Source organism: Glarea lozoyensis (genome assembly GCF_000409485.1).
Source record: "Glarea lozoyensis ATCC 20868 chromosome Unknown GLAREA10, whole genome shotgun sequence".
Classification (NCBI taxonomy): Eukaryota; Fungi; Ascomycota; class Leotiomycetes; order Helotiales; family Helotiaceae; genus Glarea; species Glarea lozoyensis.
The window spans coordinates 406624-424360 of record NW_007360984.1 but is presented as its reverse complement, the minus strand read 5'-3'; the positions used below and the strand labels follow the sequence as shown (position 1 = coordinate 424360).

At 45.2% G+C, this 17737-nt stretch overlaps 6 protein-coding genes across 6 annotated transcripts; 2 read left to right on the top strand and 4 right to left on the bottom strand.

Annotated features, from left to right (window-relative positions):
* Positions 1–1224: 1224 nt before the first annotated feature.
* GLAREA_05151 (uncharacterized protein) lies at positions 1225–2948 on the top strand (the record flags this gene model as incomplete). Its single annotated transcript, XM_008078440.1, has 4 exons — positions 1225–1309; positions 1364–1739; positions 1804–2867; positions 2920–2948. 4 exons carry the CDS (start codon positions 1225–1227, stop codon positions 2946–2948), a joined length of 1554 nt encoding a protein of 517 aa, XP_008076631.1.
* A 76-nt stretch (positions 2949–3024) lies between these two features.
* Positions 3025–3348, bottom strand: GLAREA_05150 (uncharacterized protein; the record flags this gene model as incomplete). The annotated part of the gene is made up of 1 exon (XM_008078439.1): positions 3025–3348. The coding sequence occupies one exon, from the start codon at positions 3346–3348 to the stop codon at positions 3025–3027; it is 324 nt and encodes a 107-aa protein (XP_008076630.1).
* A 675-nt stretch (positions 3349–4023) lies between these two features.
* Positions 4024–6463, bottom strand: GLAREA_05149 (Magnesium transport protein CorA, transmembrane region; the record flags this gene model as incomplete). Its single annotated transcript, XM_008078438.1, has 7 exons — positions 4024–4325; positions 4407–4644; positions 4709–4822; positions 4878–5213; positions 5562–5794; positions 5847–5868; positions 5990–6463. The coding sequence occupies 7 exons, from the start codon at positions 6461–6463 to the stop codon at positions 4024–4026; spliced, it is 1719 nt and encodes a 572-aa protein (XP_008076629.1).
* A 1875-nt stretch (positions 6464–8338) lies between these two features.
* GLAREA_05148 (FAS1) lies at positions 8339–10064 on the bottom strand (the record flags this gene model as incomplete). Its single annotated transcript, XM_008078437.1, has 4 exons — positions 8339–8942; positions 9014–9267; positions 9322–9519; positions 9597–10064. The coding sequence occupies 4 exons, from the start codon at positions 10062–10064 to the stop codon at positions 8339–8341; spliced, it is 1524 nt and encodes a 507-aa protein (XP_008076628.1).
* Positions 10065–11499: 1435 nt separating this feature from the next.
* On the bottom strand, positions 11500–12183 carry GLAREA_05147 (Acyl-CoA N-acyltransferases (Nat); the record flags this gene model as incomplete). The annotated part of the gene is made up of 2 exons (XM_008078436.1): positions 11500–11750; positions 11805–12183. The coding sequence occupies 2 exons, from the start codon at positions 12181–12183 to the stop codon at positions 11500–11502; spliced, it is 630 nt and encodes a 209-aa protein (XP_008076627.1).
* A 1879-nt stretch (positions 12184–14062) lies between these two features.
* On the top strand, positions 14063–14971 carry GLAREA_05146 (Calcium-dependent phosphotriesterase; the record flags this gene model as incomplete). Its single annotated transcript, XM_008078435.1, has 1 exon — positions 14063–14971. The coding sequence occupies one exon, from the start codon at positions 14063–14065 to the stop codon at positions 14969–14971; it is 909 nt and encodes a 302-aa protein (XP_008076626.1).
* Between the last annotated feature and the right edge of the window lie 2766 nt (positions 14972–17737).

Below are 17737 nucleotides of genomic sequence, written 5' to 3'. Positions count from 1 at the left end.
TACTATGTATTTTTGGTTTGTTCTGGACAAAGGAGTTCTTGGTTTTTTTCTATAGCCCCCAAAACTACGGAGTAAGAATCTTTCTGAAACGTTCGGCCCCAGACACCAAGGGGCCGAAATGCTACCTCAGCCACCTTTGCGTTTATGCATGTAACCCTACATTTGCCGGGTGGGGTTGCATTGGGTCGATGAGTGCGATTGGGTTGGTGTGGGATCGAGATGTTGCGGATGTGATCGAAGGATTTGGTCGTATATCCGGTCGAGTTGGATGGTGGTGATGTGGTTGAGCGTGAGGGTTGAGAATGAAAAGCTAAAATGATTATTCAGGAATCAGGTGGTTTGGGTAGAGATAGGGCTTGAGAGGAGGAGGTGTTAAGAGAACGACGTTTTTGTTTCGTGTATTGAAGGGCTTTTTACTCGAAGGTAGGATGAGGTTCGTATTGAAAATTGATGATAACGTTTTTGAACTTGAAGCTGGATGTATACAGTTTTTCGTCTAAGTAAATGCTGTAGATTGAATCGCTTCTTGAATTGCTTCATCTATCTATTAGAGAATAGTCTCTTATACCACTTCAGTCAAACATAAGGTATTGAACTTTCCGCCCAGAAATGGACTCACTGATCAGTATCTGTAATAAGGCTAAGCGAGAAGCCTACACTTAGGAACATAGCTTTTAATTACACTTCTTCATGAGCACGATCGATATATACTATCAACTATCTAGTGATAGATTTTCTCGCTTTCAGTCTTCACATGACAACTCCCACCACCTCGCAGATTATTAACACCCTCACAAACCTGAGGTTATTCAAACCTCGCAATCCGCGCCGCATTCTCACCGCACCCCCCTCCAATTCGTCCACTCATACGAGCCTCCGAACCAACCACTCGTTGGCCCATCGACGTGGCACTTTTTGCCGTCTCCGACCGCCTCCCTCTATTGGAAGATATACATCGTACCCCCGTCTCTACGGCCCAGTCTCACGGGTAGAACTCCCATCCCCTCTCATCATTGGCTAAAGCCTCAGCTGCACCGCCCGCAAAGAGGCTCTGGAACATGGATATTATTAGTTTTCCAGAAGCCCATGGGGCACGGGATGGCGATTGTTGAAGAGATGCTGATGCTACATGCCCCTCGGTTGGTGTTACTGTCAGCAGAGCGGCCTTGTGATAGCGATTCTTTTCGCGGTGGTGCGTGGGTTGTTCCTTTCTTCTCAGTCACGATGGAGAATTTTTTGGTTTTACCTGTGGTGTTGAGGAGGTCTTTGCTGGCTTTCGCCTTTTTTGGGATTGCGGGTGCGCAGATGAGTATGTATATTTCTTTGGATTGATTAATTGCAGATTTGCTGACTGCTGTGCCAGCGACCGGAAGCAGTGGGAATGCAACGTCTAATAACACCATTCCTGCGCCGAAAAGGACGTCTGTCGCACCGTTAAATTGCTGTTTTCTGGTCCAGGATACTGTGAGTGAGGTTTGGTGGGAACAGTATTCGACCCGTTCGGCGGTGTCGCTCGTCAATCTTACGTCGTACACTTATTATGTGACGCCAATGCCGACGACGACTGTGACGAGTACGAAGACTGAGGTCATAGAGACGAATGCGACGTTTTATGTAACTGTGGGAAATGGGAGAAATCCTTTGACGTTGTTTGAAAATTCGAGTCCTGGGCCGTATCAAGCGACTTCGAGGTTGTTGGGGATAAATACCACACAGATTGTTACTGCAGGTGTCACAATGTATGTCGCTTCCTTCTACTGTATCATGCAGAAATAGCGGAACGCGAGACTAATAATCATCTAGTCAATCTCCAGCAGCGTATTACATATACTCGACAGTTAAAGTCATCACTGCAGCTCCGATTACTTTAGACGGTCAACTGGCTTGCGGAACGCAGGCTATATATAAACCATACAGCATAACTCTCGACCACGTCAACAGCAATGCAGAATCATACTGGGGGACAAAAGTTCAGCCTTCTTCAAAGATCCCAACCTCCACAGAACTTCTCACAGAAACGGGGACCGTAAACCAACCCGGCACCAAATCGACATATACACAGACTCAAACTTTCACCGAATACTCGACGAAATTCTCAGCATTCCCATCAGGCGTAACGACTATATCGTTCGATCCTTACGTGTACGCCCCTGAGTACGCGAAGACCGGGTTAAGAGGTGTAGGAGAGACGACCTGTGATGATGATGAAGGTCGTAGTGAAGTCCGCTTTGGGTTCTTACCGGAACAGCTACTCAAATACATGGTTGGGGTACCAGAAATCAGTTCTCAGTATCCAGGTCTAGAGTCTTGTTTTGCAGGAGGGCCAGTTATAGTCACACAAACGAAATGTGAAGCTACTGCTGGAGAACTTCAGATCCCGGGAGGTGATTTGACTTCGTCGAAATTCATTACCGTCAATCCAACGGATGGACCTATTACTTCTCAGCAAAGTTCTGCTTCAACTTCTACGACATCCTCGCCGGTTCCAGTGAAGACTTCAGAAACTGTCACTCCCTCAACATCCACGTCTATTTCTACTAAGAAGCAGCCTACTTCAATCAGCTTGACGCCTGTTACAGAGACGGCAACACCTACTCTTGCAACGCCGACTACTCAGTCTACTTCAACATCAGTATCAGAACCTCCTTCCCAGACTACCGCAATAGTCATCCCAATTCCGATCTCCAGCACAATCACCACAACCCCCACAACCACTACAGCCACCACAACATCATCCGATGGATCGATCGCCTCTGCAATCGCCTCTCTAATCGGTATTCCTCCACCCGAGACTCCAACCACCACCACCACAACCGCATCCGTCTCTACTTCAATAACCGTTTCCTCCCAAACTCCCACCAGCAGAAGTACCTCCATCTCCACCTCCGAAATCTCAACCAAGACACTCATCCCACCAAGCACAAGGCCATTCCCGACAGGCTCGATAACACTAGTTTCAGAAGTTATTTCTGTGATTACATCGATGGGATTTCCAATTTCGACATCGACAGGGACTAGTTATTTTTATGCTTCGGTGGTGTCGAGTGCGGTGGGTTCATCGTCGACAAGCTCAGTGGCGACATCAACATCAACCACTTCAACGTTGTCGAGCTCGCCAATTCTCGCACCGCCCGTAGAAACCACAATATCAAGTTCGACTTCATTTTCAAGGTTTACGTTGATCTCCTCGGATTCGCCAATCCTCGCACCACCAGTACCAACAACTTCTTCTACATCCTCGACCACGTCACCAACATCGGCATTTACCATATCAACCTCCACATCAACCTCCCCGATCTCAACATCATCGCCCTCTACCCTCATTTCCTCATCTTCTACCTCCTCCATGACATACGAAATCATAACCCTAACCCCGTTTCAAAACCCACTTCCTACTCCTACCCCACAACGAAGCTCAAATCAACAACCATCTCCAAACCCCGCACCATCTCCTCTTAGTACTATAACAGCCACTCCTCCAACCACCTTTCCTACACCTATTTCAGGTCCAACGAGCCAGCCTGTTGCACCGCTTGCTTCTGCTGGGGGTGTGTTGAGATTTGGGTGGACAATTTGGGGTGTTTGGGCGGTTGTGGTGGGGATGGGTATGGGAGTGTGGTGAGACTTGAAGTGGAGGGTATGGGATATAACAAGGGTGTATGATTAAAAAAAAGGTGGGAGCTGTAAGATTTATTCGGAAGACTTGGATTCAAAAGCATCCATATGTAAAGAAAGATAAATGTATAATGAATTACGAACCACGATAGATAACGAGTCATAAATAAATCATTAAACAAAGTTTATAAACACCGCTATATTCTCCCACCAGTTATTGTCTTTTAGCAAGTCATGATCAAGTTTCTCCAAGTTTAAGTCTTTCACTTTTCATCCTCCTTAAACTACGACTTTTCGCTTAACTTCTAAAATCCTAAAGAAACCTGCCATTGCCCACCATAATTTATCGAATGACACTTATGAGTTCTGATTCTTCTGCGATAATCATTGAGGTGAAATCGGAAACACTTATCGCTTTGTGGATTTTGTCGGCTCAGATTCTGCTCTTTCCAAATCCCGACGCATCCGCCGCCATAACTCGGCGTTCTCTCCTTTCTTATGCACAGCTTTGATGACTTTTTGGTGGTCTTTCGTCATCTGCCCGATTGGTCTTCTAGGGTACCGGAAAGATAGTCGATGTATGTAGGTATAAGCGGTGAAATACGACCAGCAAATAGACAGGCACGAGAGCATGTAGTAGAAAGGATGGCGAAACCGTAATGAAAATGCGAAAGCGATGGAAATAGCGATAATGACTGTTGATATGGGGACTGTTGACGTTAGCCATTCACCAGTCAATTATATCATGTCTTAATCAATCGAATTGATCAGAAGAGCGAACGAGGACTTACAAAGAAAATTGAGTTGCTGTTGTAGAGACATGCTATTTTTACCGTCCGAGGTTTGGAAGTCGCTCGCGTTCATGCCAAAAAGCGAAGACATAAACGATAAAGGAAGAAAGATAATTATCACGATAGTGAAAAGTAGAAATGTTCGATTCTGTTTCATGCCTTCTTGAGCGACTTGGGAGGCATATTGTGCCTCCATAATGCTGGCATGTTGTTGTTTGAGGTTGACATGATCTTTCAACTGTTCTTTCATCAGTCACGGGACAGGAGTCAGAATTTGGATCTGAGATAAAATTGCTCCGTACCTGATGGAGCAAATTGTCCGCTGTGGTTACTAGTTCTTGCAGTTCTTTGCCCCGCTTTGCTATAGTCCGAGCAAGACGTCTGACGTTCAGTAGTGTAAACTCGGACGTCATAATCTGGTTGAAGCTTAGAATAGAGCCACTGCTTTTACTGCGATATGTTCAAACTTACTTTAGAGGCATTGTTTCTGTCCTTCAATTTCTCCATCATCTCGCTTTTGACGGGCTCTTCAAAGACGTGCGTTTCAGTGGTCCTAATTTGATCGTGAATGGCGCTTAGATGTTCCTGGTAATCGCTTGTGACTTGCTCTTGTTGAGTGATTATACGAGCCATCATGCGTAGCTCGTCCAGAATATCATGAAGCCTTTTGGTCAGCAGAACTTCATGGCCAGTCCCGAGTGTTCTCCTAGAAGAAACGTCCAAGTCTGCATATGGGTCTTCGTAGTTGTGTTCTACCCTTTCAACATACGTGTGAAAACCTTCAAGTGTAAGTCGCATCGACTCAGACTACCAAAGAATTAGCACGCAGCCGATCAAGATATATTTTCTATGCTCTTCGACGCAAATAAGCTGTGAGCTGTCAAACATCTTTACAGGAGGTTGAAATAATTTGAAAAATTATCTCATCCAGTAGCGAGTAAGCTCGTTCATAACCATAGCCGGGAAAAAGAAAATGCTTAGGGTGAACGGAAGCTTCTTGGTCACGTATAAAAATACATTGTCTCAACCTCGAGAACGTATGTGTTGATATTCGCAAATTAGTTCTTCAAAGCGGCAGGAAAAAGTCGATGTTCTGTGGACAGAAGGGACCATTTGGTGCAGAAATGAATCAATAAACTTTCCCAGAGGACTTACTATATCGCCAAGAGCAATCGAAAAGATGTTAAGCAATTCTGGTCTTTCATCTGCTTTTCCTCTGTCAAAGAAGACTGCTGAGCACTCATTCATGATTAACAATGCCAAGTCGTGCACTGAGTTGATATGCCCTCTTTGAACATTTTCTAGTACTGAATGTATTGTTGCGTGAACGTTAGAAGAGTCGGAAAGATTGCGACCAGCGCGCTGCGGGAAGAACGTGATAATTGTATCTGACTCGGGTTAGATCAACTTTAATCAAAATTCATTCTTTACTGTCCCTACTCTCGTCTAAGATGTACATCCACTAAACCAGATATTAGCACTATCGGATCTCTTGGGGGAAAAAATTGTAAATGAGGCAATGGCTCTATGAGCAAGCCACCAATTGAAGAAGAAAATTGTGAAAAATTGTGGAAAATGCTTACCAGTTGGTCAACCATGATTACCTTGCCGACTCCTTGATGGCTATAATCATCCGTATCAGTTGCTTTGTGGGTAGTTTGATGTCGGTCAAGATACCCAGTATGAGTACGCTTCCAGTAATAGGACTGGTGGAGAGTTCGTCTTGGGTGTAACGGGGGAATAGCAAACAATTGATCAGAAAGTAAGTGTGTGTCGGCATCAAGGTTAAAAGACCGGTAAAATTTAGCAACGTGTAGAAGGTACTCGCCTAATGGCGATCTAGTGCGGCAGGTTGCTGAGCTTTTACTATGCTGATGCTTCCATTCGTCGATGCGACTATAGTAGAAACTCCAATTGCGTTTTGCCTGGTCGATAAGAAATTGGAATTTTGTTTCCACGTTTCGAATGCCGGGTGGAAACGTATGGTGGTGTCGTGTTGCCAATAAGTCCTCTAGATCATCTAAGTTGCTCTGTATTTCCCAGTGAAGGTAAGGCATCTACGCAGAAAATGTCCCTAATTAGCCAATGTTCTGCATCCAATATGACTTCCGGGGGTAGTAATAGAGTTGTAATTAGACAATCAAGAAAGGTGCCATCAACCAGGACACCGGAAATCTCCTCTTGTGAAACATATTTCTTACAAATATGACGAAGTTATTGCAGCTGTTTTCTGCACGTTGATGGTCTATCTCTGACACTGAGTTAATAAGTGCGCAGTGTGGAAGCATGTGTCTTGAATGAACAGGGTCGTATTTCCCTCCCTCGAATAAGAGAGCAGTCCAGTGCTCCCGGCACAGAAACTTTGAGGCATATTTCCGGTATAGGGGGGGCTTGCTGTCGACGTACTGCCCTCCAGGCTGCTCCTGGTAGTGATTTGCAATTGCTTCCTAAAAGTTAGTTTAGTTGAGGTTGAATACAAGGAAAAGTGCCCAAACCTCGACCCGATGCATACTGTTATGAGGGAAGTGAAAGTAACGCAGGTCATTTTTAGATTTTCCACTTTCCAGTCGGCGAAGTGGGTTGTCTTCATCGTCATACAGTATTTTTTCGAGTGGATGCTTTTTTGTGCTGAATAAGACAAATGAATCTTGGCTAGATCCCCGAACGAAATTGATTTCAGGAACAACCATTCCATATCCAGGCCGCTTAGCCCGGCAGCTTTCTCGAAAATCGACTTCTGTTGTATTTAGCTTCGCTCCTCGGTCCATCATGTCTTCAGATAAGATGGAACTTTGTCTTTACCTTCGCGAAAAACTTCGTGTGAATCTCTCGAAGACGTGTCGCTTCCAGGGGTTCTTGTGGGGTGGGGATGTGGTTCAACATCCCATTCTTTGACCTTCTGTAGGATTGAAAGTTCCCAGATTTCCCTGCGGGTTCTACACGCACGAGGTAGGTGCCTCATCACCCTCACTCTATAGGACACACTACTAATTTGATCCTGACAGTTTGCTTTTGCTGCGCGTCGCCATCCGGCTCGAAGTTCGGCGAGCAGCTTTTCATACGGCTCGTTCTCCTTTCTGGACGAATATGCTGCTCTCAGCCTCCCAATTTTATCAGTTTCTTGAAGGATCTCAGTACGAACGGTCTCTTTCAGTCCTTCCAAACATTTTGCTCGTTGTTCAAAGCGAGTACCAAAATATCTGACAAGATCATACTCTTTTATATACGGCCGAGTCACAGATTCGTAAAAATCTTCTCCATCGGGACTACCTTCATTAGGAACTCTAGATTCGCCAACAGGAAAGAATTCCCGAGACATCACAACAACAACACTGACACACTCTGATGGTATGCGTTAATCTGAATAGGTGGAGCTGCGATGGTGTGAAAAAATGTAAAAAGCTTAATAGCGATGAACAAAAACTTGTGATGACAGGCTGTCTGGCTTACTCGCAATTCTTTAAATGAAGGGTGCTGAGCTGAGGCTAGGGACATTGTGCTGGACAAAAATGCAATGTAACCTCGCACAGAATGAGCGGCAGAGATACAGCGAATCAATCGAACGGTTGCAAGCCCCTCTGGGTTGAAATATTGCAAGTCCTATCAGCTAAACTCAGCCCCAAATAAGTTACAGTGTGTAAGTTTTAACTCCCGCCGCGTGGAAAGAACGCCTGATTTCTGAACGAATTGCACGTCTACCGTGGAGGGTCCGTAGATCATACTGTTGATACTTATCTCTGATAAGACCAATGTCCTTTGACAACCGTGACTGAGTTTTCGGTATTCAGAATGGTTCTGGTTGTCCGTTCTTCCATACAATGAATGTTGTGTCGATAATAGGTTATTTGATAAAATCATTCAGTGGAAGGCATCTATCAGCAAAGACACGAAGGAGCTAAGCCGATATAGTGTTAACAAGATGCATTTATCACCTAACGATAAACCCTATCCTCGTCCACCCCCTCAAACATACCACCTTTCAAAACTCTACTCGGACTCCTCTGCGGAATCTCCGGTCGATGACTCTTCGTTACAGGCGGCGGAGTTGGAAACCTGTCCCCCACATCCTCCGCATGAGTAGGCAAGTTGTGGGTTTGCAGCCCAAGTGGAGTACTACTACTTGACTGACTAATCCCAGAATTCCTCTGCGTCGTATATCTATTCGAACTAGCATCTTTCTGTATGCGATATCTATTTGCGTATAATGGATCGCCAGTGGGTCCTTCGTATGTGAGTTCAGTCACTGGACCGTTCCATGCCTGTGCTTCTGAGACTCTTCGGATCTGTTTCTTCTTTCTGTGTCGTATGCAGAGGAATATAATGGAAGCAATAAGGAGAAGTCCGGCGACACCTGCGCCGACAGCGATACCAATTGTTCTGCCGGTGTTTGAAGAGCCCTTTGCGGATTTGGCTGCTACGAGAGGGGTAGGATCGGAGGCTGACGTGGCAGCGGGAGTATCTGAAGAAGTCGTTGGTGCTGGAGTGTTCGTGGCGCTGCTCGGGGGCGGACCGGCAGTATTCGTAGTATTGAGAACGCTGTATCCCAAAAACATATTAGCTGAGTCCATGTTGAAGAAATGCCAATATCATATCTCTGATTTACATACCTGTCAATTACATGCACCACACCATTCGAGATAATGTAATCAGTTGAAAGTACTTTGGCTGAGTTTACATATGTCTGGCCATCTTGGACATGGACGGTAAGATTGATTCCATTCGAAGCTTTCAAAGACAGTCCATCTTTCAACATCGGACTATATCCTATGTAATTTGGAATTACATGATAGAGGAAAGCGGTTTGTAAGTACGACGGACTTGCGGTTTTCACTATCTCGCTGAAATTGGAAAGAGCATCGGGCTACACCAACAGTCAGATAACCACGAAAACCAGCGATAAAAGATAAAAACTTACCGAATTAGGAATAAAAAACGTTATGTTTGGTTGATAAACCACAGGATTAACATAATTGGCACCGGTGGTGAGAAAATTGCCTTTAGCGAGGATAGCAATGAAGTACTCCATCCCAGCTGCAGTTATTTCATCGACCGCTTTATAAGGAATCGTGAGCATCTCGTCCATTATGTGGACAAACCCTCCCACGCATACTTTCTGTTAGATCTCAACGTTAGAATCGGTACGCTAGTAGATTAAAGATAGCAGACTGAAAGGATCGCTGGGATAATTACCGTTTCCGAAGAAGTGCTAACACTTTTATTTCCACTCAACGCCTGTATTTTCCCCGAATTATCCAGCGACAGTCCAACCGCCTGTCCGCCAGTGACATTGGCGTAGGTCGAATTGATGAGATGACTAGGCACGAATTGGTTCGCGGTTGACAAGCTCAGCTTGGGAAATGCACCACGAAGAAGCGAATATTCCAGCATTGCGGTAAATTGATCGTCGGTCATATTCGACTGTCCAACCGGCAACTTTGCGAATGCATCATTGCTAGGCGCGAGCAGTGTGAAGTCACTGCTGCTTGCCAGAAAGTTGGTGAGATTCTTCGAGGCATTGACACGCGCGTAGAACGTGCTGAGTTGAGGAGAGCCTTGTAGAAGTTCCAGAAGACTGAGAGCCGTGGTATTCGTGATGAGGAGCGTCAGCCATAGTAACCTATACACTGGCAAAACACGGAAACCCTCGAATATCGACATCGCGAATCGCACGTCTTTGGGCACGACGACTTCGATTACCAGAGAAGAAGAAGAGAGCAACGAAGACGGGATTTTATGAACACCATGTTATCCATTCCCCCGCACACCCCCAATATGCAAGCTGGACTGCAGCATAAGCCAATTGATCCTTGCAAATAGTGGCAGATCATGAACTGTGGCGGGTGTCCAGACTCCAGAGCCGGGTAATTATATCAATAGCGGAATATTGATCCTAAATGGGTGCATCGTCCGAGCGAAAGGATGGGGTCAAGTGGCAAGTGGTCCCGAGCTGGCTCGTGGCTGCAGGACCCTGCGATCAGGAAATATCTCTCCTCAGAACGTCTAATCTCGCCATTTGAGACACATTTTGTTTGAAACGCACCGAGTTAGGTTACTGTTGCATTCTACAGAGTCTGAGGGTCGATATCATAGACTCGGACACTATGACTTTTGATGTTCAAAGTTGGCATTATTGATACGATTCACGACGTGCATAAAGCGTGTGCAACGTATGCTGCATACATCTTTCAGCGCATCCACCTTCGATAACGACGCCAATCAAAGCTAGAGCGGTGTCCAATAGGAAAAGACGACAGATGCGTTTCAGAATCGACAGCAAGTCATCTGGATGCCGTGAAACTATACTAGCTCAATACTCTACGCATCTTATTTGCCAAAAACATTTAAATAGGCAGGCAATCATAGATCGCCCTAAGGCACATCATGAACACTTTACACCTCCCCGTTTAGGCAGGAGTGAGAGTAACAAGCAATTCAGGCGAATAGCGGTAAGTTGATGGGTGGCAGCCATAAGCATTTTCATAGACTGCCTGAAATACTATCTTCAAGTGGCCAACAGTTGGCTGATGGAGTGTTGGTGTTGTCAATCTGGCACTGGCATCCCTCTTCCCCCACCCCTGAAATTTAGCGAGTCGCTTAATTTCCACGATCTCCTCGATGCTCACCTCGACAGTTGCCAATGACTTCGTTCTTACTTCTTCTCTAATTACCCAGCCTGTATCTTGCCTACTTACATTATGTTGTACTCAGTATCTGCATTCTAAAGGACCATCAAAGTGAGGCGTCTACAAAGACGGGAAGATTAACATATCGTCATGAGACAAGGTTTCGATTTGATATTTGAGGCAAACTTTTCAACCTATTTTGTTACTGTCTAAATCAACAAACAAAAACATAATAATTCTCCATAGCGGAGACCAGGCGCATGCACCATCTTTGTCCAAATTACACTATATTCTATCTTAGTCACAGCTCTTAGTCACAGCTTCAACCAAATTTTCAAATGTCTCTGAACTAACTTGGATTCTAGCACACACACACATTCCAGAAATTCTCAGTAGACTTCAAGTGCAATTATCTATTCACCTCTCTCAGCCCTTCAAATACAAGTTTCATCCGCAACCTGCCCCATCTATCATTCCACAGCCATACCCCAAACCCTAAACTTCCCAAATCCACAAAACTCATCAGCCCACCTCTCCAAATCCCACTCTGAGTGCTTAAAATCCTTAAACTCCATCTTCCCAAAGAATCCATGAACCTGCGGTTCAGACCCGACTGTCAACGCCAACCCCCTATCCTTAGCAGCCTCAACACATAGCCTAACAAGTTCCTTTCCCAACCCGTGAGCGCGATGTTCTCGCAAGATAAATATGTGCGTTAATTCTACGTGGATGTAAGCTCGCAATTCTAAAAGGCCAAGGAAAGAACCATACTCACGCAAATGTCTAACACCACCCCAATCCTCCCACAAGTCCGTCATACTATCAACCACCATCTCATAAACCCCCGGATGCATTCCGTCCGGCACCTCTCCGCCACCTCCCACATCTTTTTGCCCAGCATCACCATAAAATTTCATCGCAACGTGACCCACCATCTCGCCACTTTCCTTGTGTACAACCTTCCAACTCTGCACATCTTTACATTGCATGGAATTTTCCACCGCCTTTCGACATTGCGCTCTTTGCGCTGCTTCATTCGGCCAGTTCTGATACAGGAGTCGGTTAACGGTAAGCGATTGTTTGGAGAGCCAGACGAGATGGGTCATAGTGTCGAGATCGGGGGGAGTGAGGGGAAGGATGGTGTAGGCTTCCATTTTTGAAAACTAGTATGGATGTAGACTGATACGATGTGGACTACTGAAATGAAAGATAATCATGTTGGAAAGAGCAAACGTCGATATAAAAGTAAGATCAGAAAAGGCTGCTAAATTGATGCCTATATAAAACGTCACCCAACTTTCTTGGCATTGTTTTCTAACATCGCAAGAATGGGACTTCTACCCACCAAAATCCCCAGATAAATAGGCTTCTACATAGCGGTAAGAGAAAACGCCATCAATCACACCATACAGAAAAGAAATTCCTCAGTTCACTACTTTGAAATCGGGATCGGAATGTCAGGGTTTTATAAGCTTCATTATAAGGTAAGCATATCACGAACTAGAATGAAATTAGCGAAACAATCTCAACTCTCCAAGTTCTTTTCAAAATCTGACCCAGCTGCTTATTTCTATGTAACCATTTACGAAACCCCATCTCTATTGAGCTGACATTTGATTCCTGAACACCTCTTCGCTTTACTGCATCGGCCGCGGCGTAACGTGTGTAAAAAAGCAACGAAACAAAGTTTTTCTTTAGAGTAGGTTTATTCTGCAGTCAACTACTCCTGGCTCATAAACCTAAAACTCAATAATCACAATACGACTCTGACGTATTTCTTTTCTTGATCCATAACTGTGTTTATGGTGATATTTACAAATTCAAATCCCCAAAAGTTTAATAGATGTGCAACAGTATCAAGAAAATGTGTGTAGCTACAACTATTTCAGCATTTCAAATAAGGATTAATCACATGGGTATTTTGTATCAAACAGCAAGATGGAGAAAAACTAGCTAAACTAACCAATGTATGACTCAACATCAAACACATCCCTCAAAACCATGCCTCCCTACTAGGTTTCCCACATTCATCATCCCTCACATCCACCATCTTCTACACATCTCATGAAGACGAGAGTTCTTGTCCTCATTATCATTAGTACACCCCTAATCAACCCCTCTATACCTCTATCCAACACCGTCTTCGACGCGCAACGTGTCTTCAGCATTTACTTACTCATTATTTATACCATTTATTGTTATTCATCGCTTCCAAGAGAGAATTGCTCGCTTTTCGAATATAGATAAGTTAGTACATGGCAAATAACACTATAGATACCTCTTCTGCATAGTATCCAAGACAAAAAATAAATTACTTTTTAAACATAATATTAAGATATCTGTAGAATAGTCCTCGCCGATACAATACTGTATAGTAATTGAGGTATCGTTACCGTAAAAGCATTAAATGAAGAAGTACGATATATATAGGGAATGAATGCTCGAGGAAGAATAGGATTAAGGGATTTAGTAACACGGTTCGTGGTTCTTTACCGAGACTAAAATAACATAAAAGGCATTTGAGCCTAGGGGTGTCGATTTACAATATAAACGACTCTGCTTCATGAAAAAGCCGTGATGAGTCAGCGGGGTATTCGTTCAACGAACATCTTGTCGATAGTGAGGGTATTTAAGTTCCAGCTACTGATCCGAATTGTGTGGAAAATATAGACTTTGCATAAACCACCTTATGTTAAAGGGGTTTGCCCGACTTTTTAAAGCTTAGTTATAGGAAAAACTCAATGTATGGAACATATTATAGTCATATAAAGATTATTTTTTAACCCTGATATATCTGATTAATAAATAAAAGCCCCTCATAGACATCGGCACCATCTCACTGCCCCTGAAAAAAGAAACAAACAAGAAGCGAAGTTGGTCAGAAAACTCACGTACGTTTACTACGTGAAACGGCAATAACCTGTCCATATCTCCGTCCTTAATTCCAAGTCCTTAAACTCCAACTGCTCTCCATAAGCACTTCGCTTTCCCATCCATAACCCGTTCTCAATCCCATTCCCCTTCATCCCAATCATGAACTCCTCCATCATCAAAAACATCTACACCTACCCCATCCCAACATTTGTAGAAAACATCCACCTCCTCCTCACAGGCAGCCTCCTCCTAACAACCTTCTCCTCGGGCTCTCTCCTCATCCTAGACTCCTCCTCGGTCTCCCCTCTCCCAAAACCTCTCATCACCCTCCCCAACGCAACCGGGCTCACCGGAATCGCTCGCGTAGGCGAAGATACCTATGCCGTGAGCGGGGGAAACCACACGCATTTCGCGTTCGAGATCGATAGCATGTTCGTTTATATCGTCAGAATCGGCGCGGATGAGGTAGGAGAGCTGGTCGACATGATCCCTGTCCCGGTTGTCAGGATGATGAATGGAATGGCCTCGCTCCCTTCGTCGCCGCATATAATACTCAGCGCCGACTCGCTCGCCGGGACGATAATACGTGTAGACACGCGCACGCGGTCTATCGCCACTTTAATCTCCGACCCCGCGCTCGGTCCCGGCAACTCATCTGTACCTCTCGGCATCAACGGGCTGAAAATCCGGGACGGGTATTGTTATTTCACCAATTCAGCGTTGGGAACCTTTAGTCGGTATGCCATAGATGAGGAGACGGGGGAGAAGAGAGGAGAGATAGTGGTGATTGCGAGACTGGAGGGGCAGGTTGGAATGGGGAATGCGTATGATGATTTTGATGTTGATGGGGAGGGGAATGCATGGCTGGCGGTGCATGATCGGAGTGTGCAGAAGGTGTCGGTGGATGGGACCACGACGATGGTCAGGGGAGGAGAGGGAGTGGTATTTAGGGCTCCGACGGCGGTGGTGATGGCGGGGGATGGGAAGAGTTTCTTTTTGAGTACTGGGGGCGGAGTTGTGAATGGTGTTGAGTATGGTGGACAGGTTTGGAGTGTTGAGTGTTGGTAAGAAAAATTCAAACATTGTATTGTTTGATCCAAATAAACAGGGAGAGTTATAAAAATCACTGATCTAGCGGCTATGTTATTGAAGTGACTTGTGAGAGGGAGTTGAGAAGAGTCGCTTAACGTGAATATTCAACAGACGAGTATTTGCTAAAGACCACTAGAACAAAAAACACAATAAAAGAGATCCAACGATCTCAATCGGTTTCAAATTCAATTCTCAATAGTCTCTGTTAAAGCCAACATATGTTTCAGTAGCTAAAAATACGACTAAGGATAAACCCTCTCCCCAAAAACACAAAATACGCAAGGAAAAGGCAGATGTCAACCACTAGGTTGATTACTCAAATATTGCACGTGTACAATACAAAAGGGCTTACCGGATGACTCTTCCGCTCAAGCCACAACACAAAAAGCCGTGAGGTAAAGACAAGCGCTTCGGTGGCGGAATAGCCAAACCATCTTAGGCATCTTAGCTCCGAATCGCTCGCTTGAGGCTCTGCTGGCTAAGTACCGAGTACTCAAATCATAATAGATAAAATCATGACTAACGTAAAAGGATGCTCAGGTCGGATAATACATGAAATATGCTTTAGACTCAAGAATCGGGATACTGGCTTTGGATTCATGAGGAGTTGTCCCTCAATGAAGCCCGATCTCGAAAACGATTGACACTTCCTGTCCACATACTCTTCCAACAATCCTAGGAGCACTTGCTCAGTGGAACCCCCTTCACATTTGCAGCTTCGTACTTCTGACATGTACTCTGACAAGGTGCAATGCTGTTCTTATAGGTCTGGCCTTTTGTCCAATTCACAATCGTGGATTAAAGAGCTGGCCTGCCTCATGCAATAGAAATTTCTGAAAACATGTCTGGCCAACTATAGTCCTTCACGTGGCACAGAAAAGCCGACCAAATCGGACGACTCCTATGCGACTAAGGTGTATGGCAACGAGTATGCATATTTTCCTCCAGCTGCCACTAATGTTGTAGTCGAGAAGCCTTAGGTTAACAATGCAACTCAGTGCTACCAAATAATTGGTAGGTTCAGCGTTGCTCTTTGCCAACAAAGAAAAATCAAGGGCGCGGGAAGGCCTCCTGCACTGCAGACGGCGTAAATGCCTCAAGAAGTTGAGCGCGTGACCTACAAAGCTATGGCGTGGGGGTGAGGCTGGTGATCTTTGTCAGACAGAGGATTGGTGATTAGAAGGGTATGTGTATATGGTGCTTAGTACCTTGATGCTTTGGGAGAGTCAGTTTGTAACTCAAAAGGATTTGCCACTTTTGAAAGAGCCCAACTTGCTATGAGTACGCGACATTTACTTCTCGAAGGAAAACGGGCAACATCAATGCTTCCGAGTTTGGCTCTCTTGATTGGCCATAGCTATTGTTAGTAAAGAGGCTTGATGGAACCCCACGATCGTGTTACATCGAAGAAGCTGCATTGCCTAGGTACGTACAGCGAAAACTGCAACTCGCAATTTTTCGAATAAGCGAATCAGTCTTCTGGACATGAGAGCTTGACTTGCTGCATGGCGTTCCTGACTTGTCACGCTCTGGGATGATAGAGCTCTCAAATTGGCGGACGTTTCCTTGCATTCCACCTCAAGAGCATATACTGCATTTGGAATTGGTGGGGTTGTGTAACTGAAAAGCCAGACGGGGCGGATGCAATATGGCAAGGCTGGATTGAGTTTGACGTCAAACAAACGCCCTACAGTGCCGCTCCAAGTGCCCCCTGTCTTTCGGGCATCACAAAACAATGAGGCTCAGGGTTGGTAACATTGGTATCTGCAAAACCAGACGTGGTAGATATCTTAGGCAAAGCTTATCAAAGGGGAAGAAAGTAGCGTAACGAAGTGAGGATCCATGCGTGTTAGACGAAAAGGAAGCTGTGAGGTTCAATCATGTGTGCCGACTTTACTCCATCTATTGAGCTTTGGGTTGATCTGGAGGCTCCAACTTTAGGGCTGGCATTGCAATGACCAATTATCGAATATGAACCCCCGCTCGTACACCGTAATTTGAACCCATGCGGGTTTGAGGCGCTGCTCAAGCTTTAAGGCGCCGTGTCGTCCAGAAGCTTGACGCGGGATGGTTGTGTTCTTTCTCGTGTCCACTCAATGGCAGGATGGAATGTCCACCGCTTCTCAATGATGCTACGTGAGCGATAGACCACAGCTCACAAGTCTTAACCTTGATTCTGTATGTGGTGGGGAGAGCCAAGGGGAAACTTCGAGTATAACTGCCTTGTGCCTGGTGAACTCTCGAGCCTTTGTAGATCGCGGTAACGTGTGATACGGTGACACTTTCATGGTACGCATATTTATGGCGATAGGCTCCATACCGTTCACCTTACGGTCTGGTCAGCCGAGCATGCTCTGAAAGCAACGACATGCGTGTGTAGCGGTGACGACTGTCTTGTTGCTGTATGGTTTTGCTGGCTTGCTTTTGCACATATCGTGGAGCTTCTGAATCTTGTCGGAGCTAGGCCAGTCATTGGAATGAGACGGATCTCGGGAAAGAACAAAGGTATAATCATACACTGGATTAAGCAATTGGGTGGATGCTGTTGCTGTTCGACGCAAGGTCAACAACTGGGTTGTGGAAGGACACTCATCAGCCGGTCACCGTAGCAAACCGATTGAATGAAGGCTCTTGGCAGATGACCACCTCTTGGGAATCCTCCCACCTCAACGTGACTATTGTGAAAATGCTGACAACCTGGCAATCTGGTATTGTCCTATTATCCGTCGCGAGGAATACACA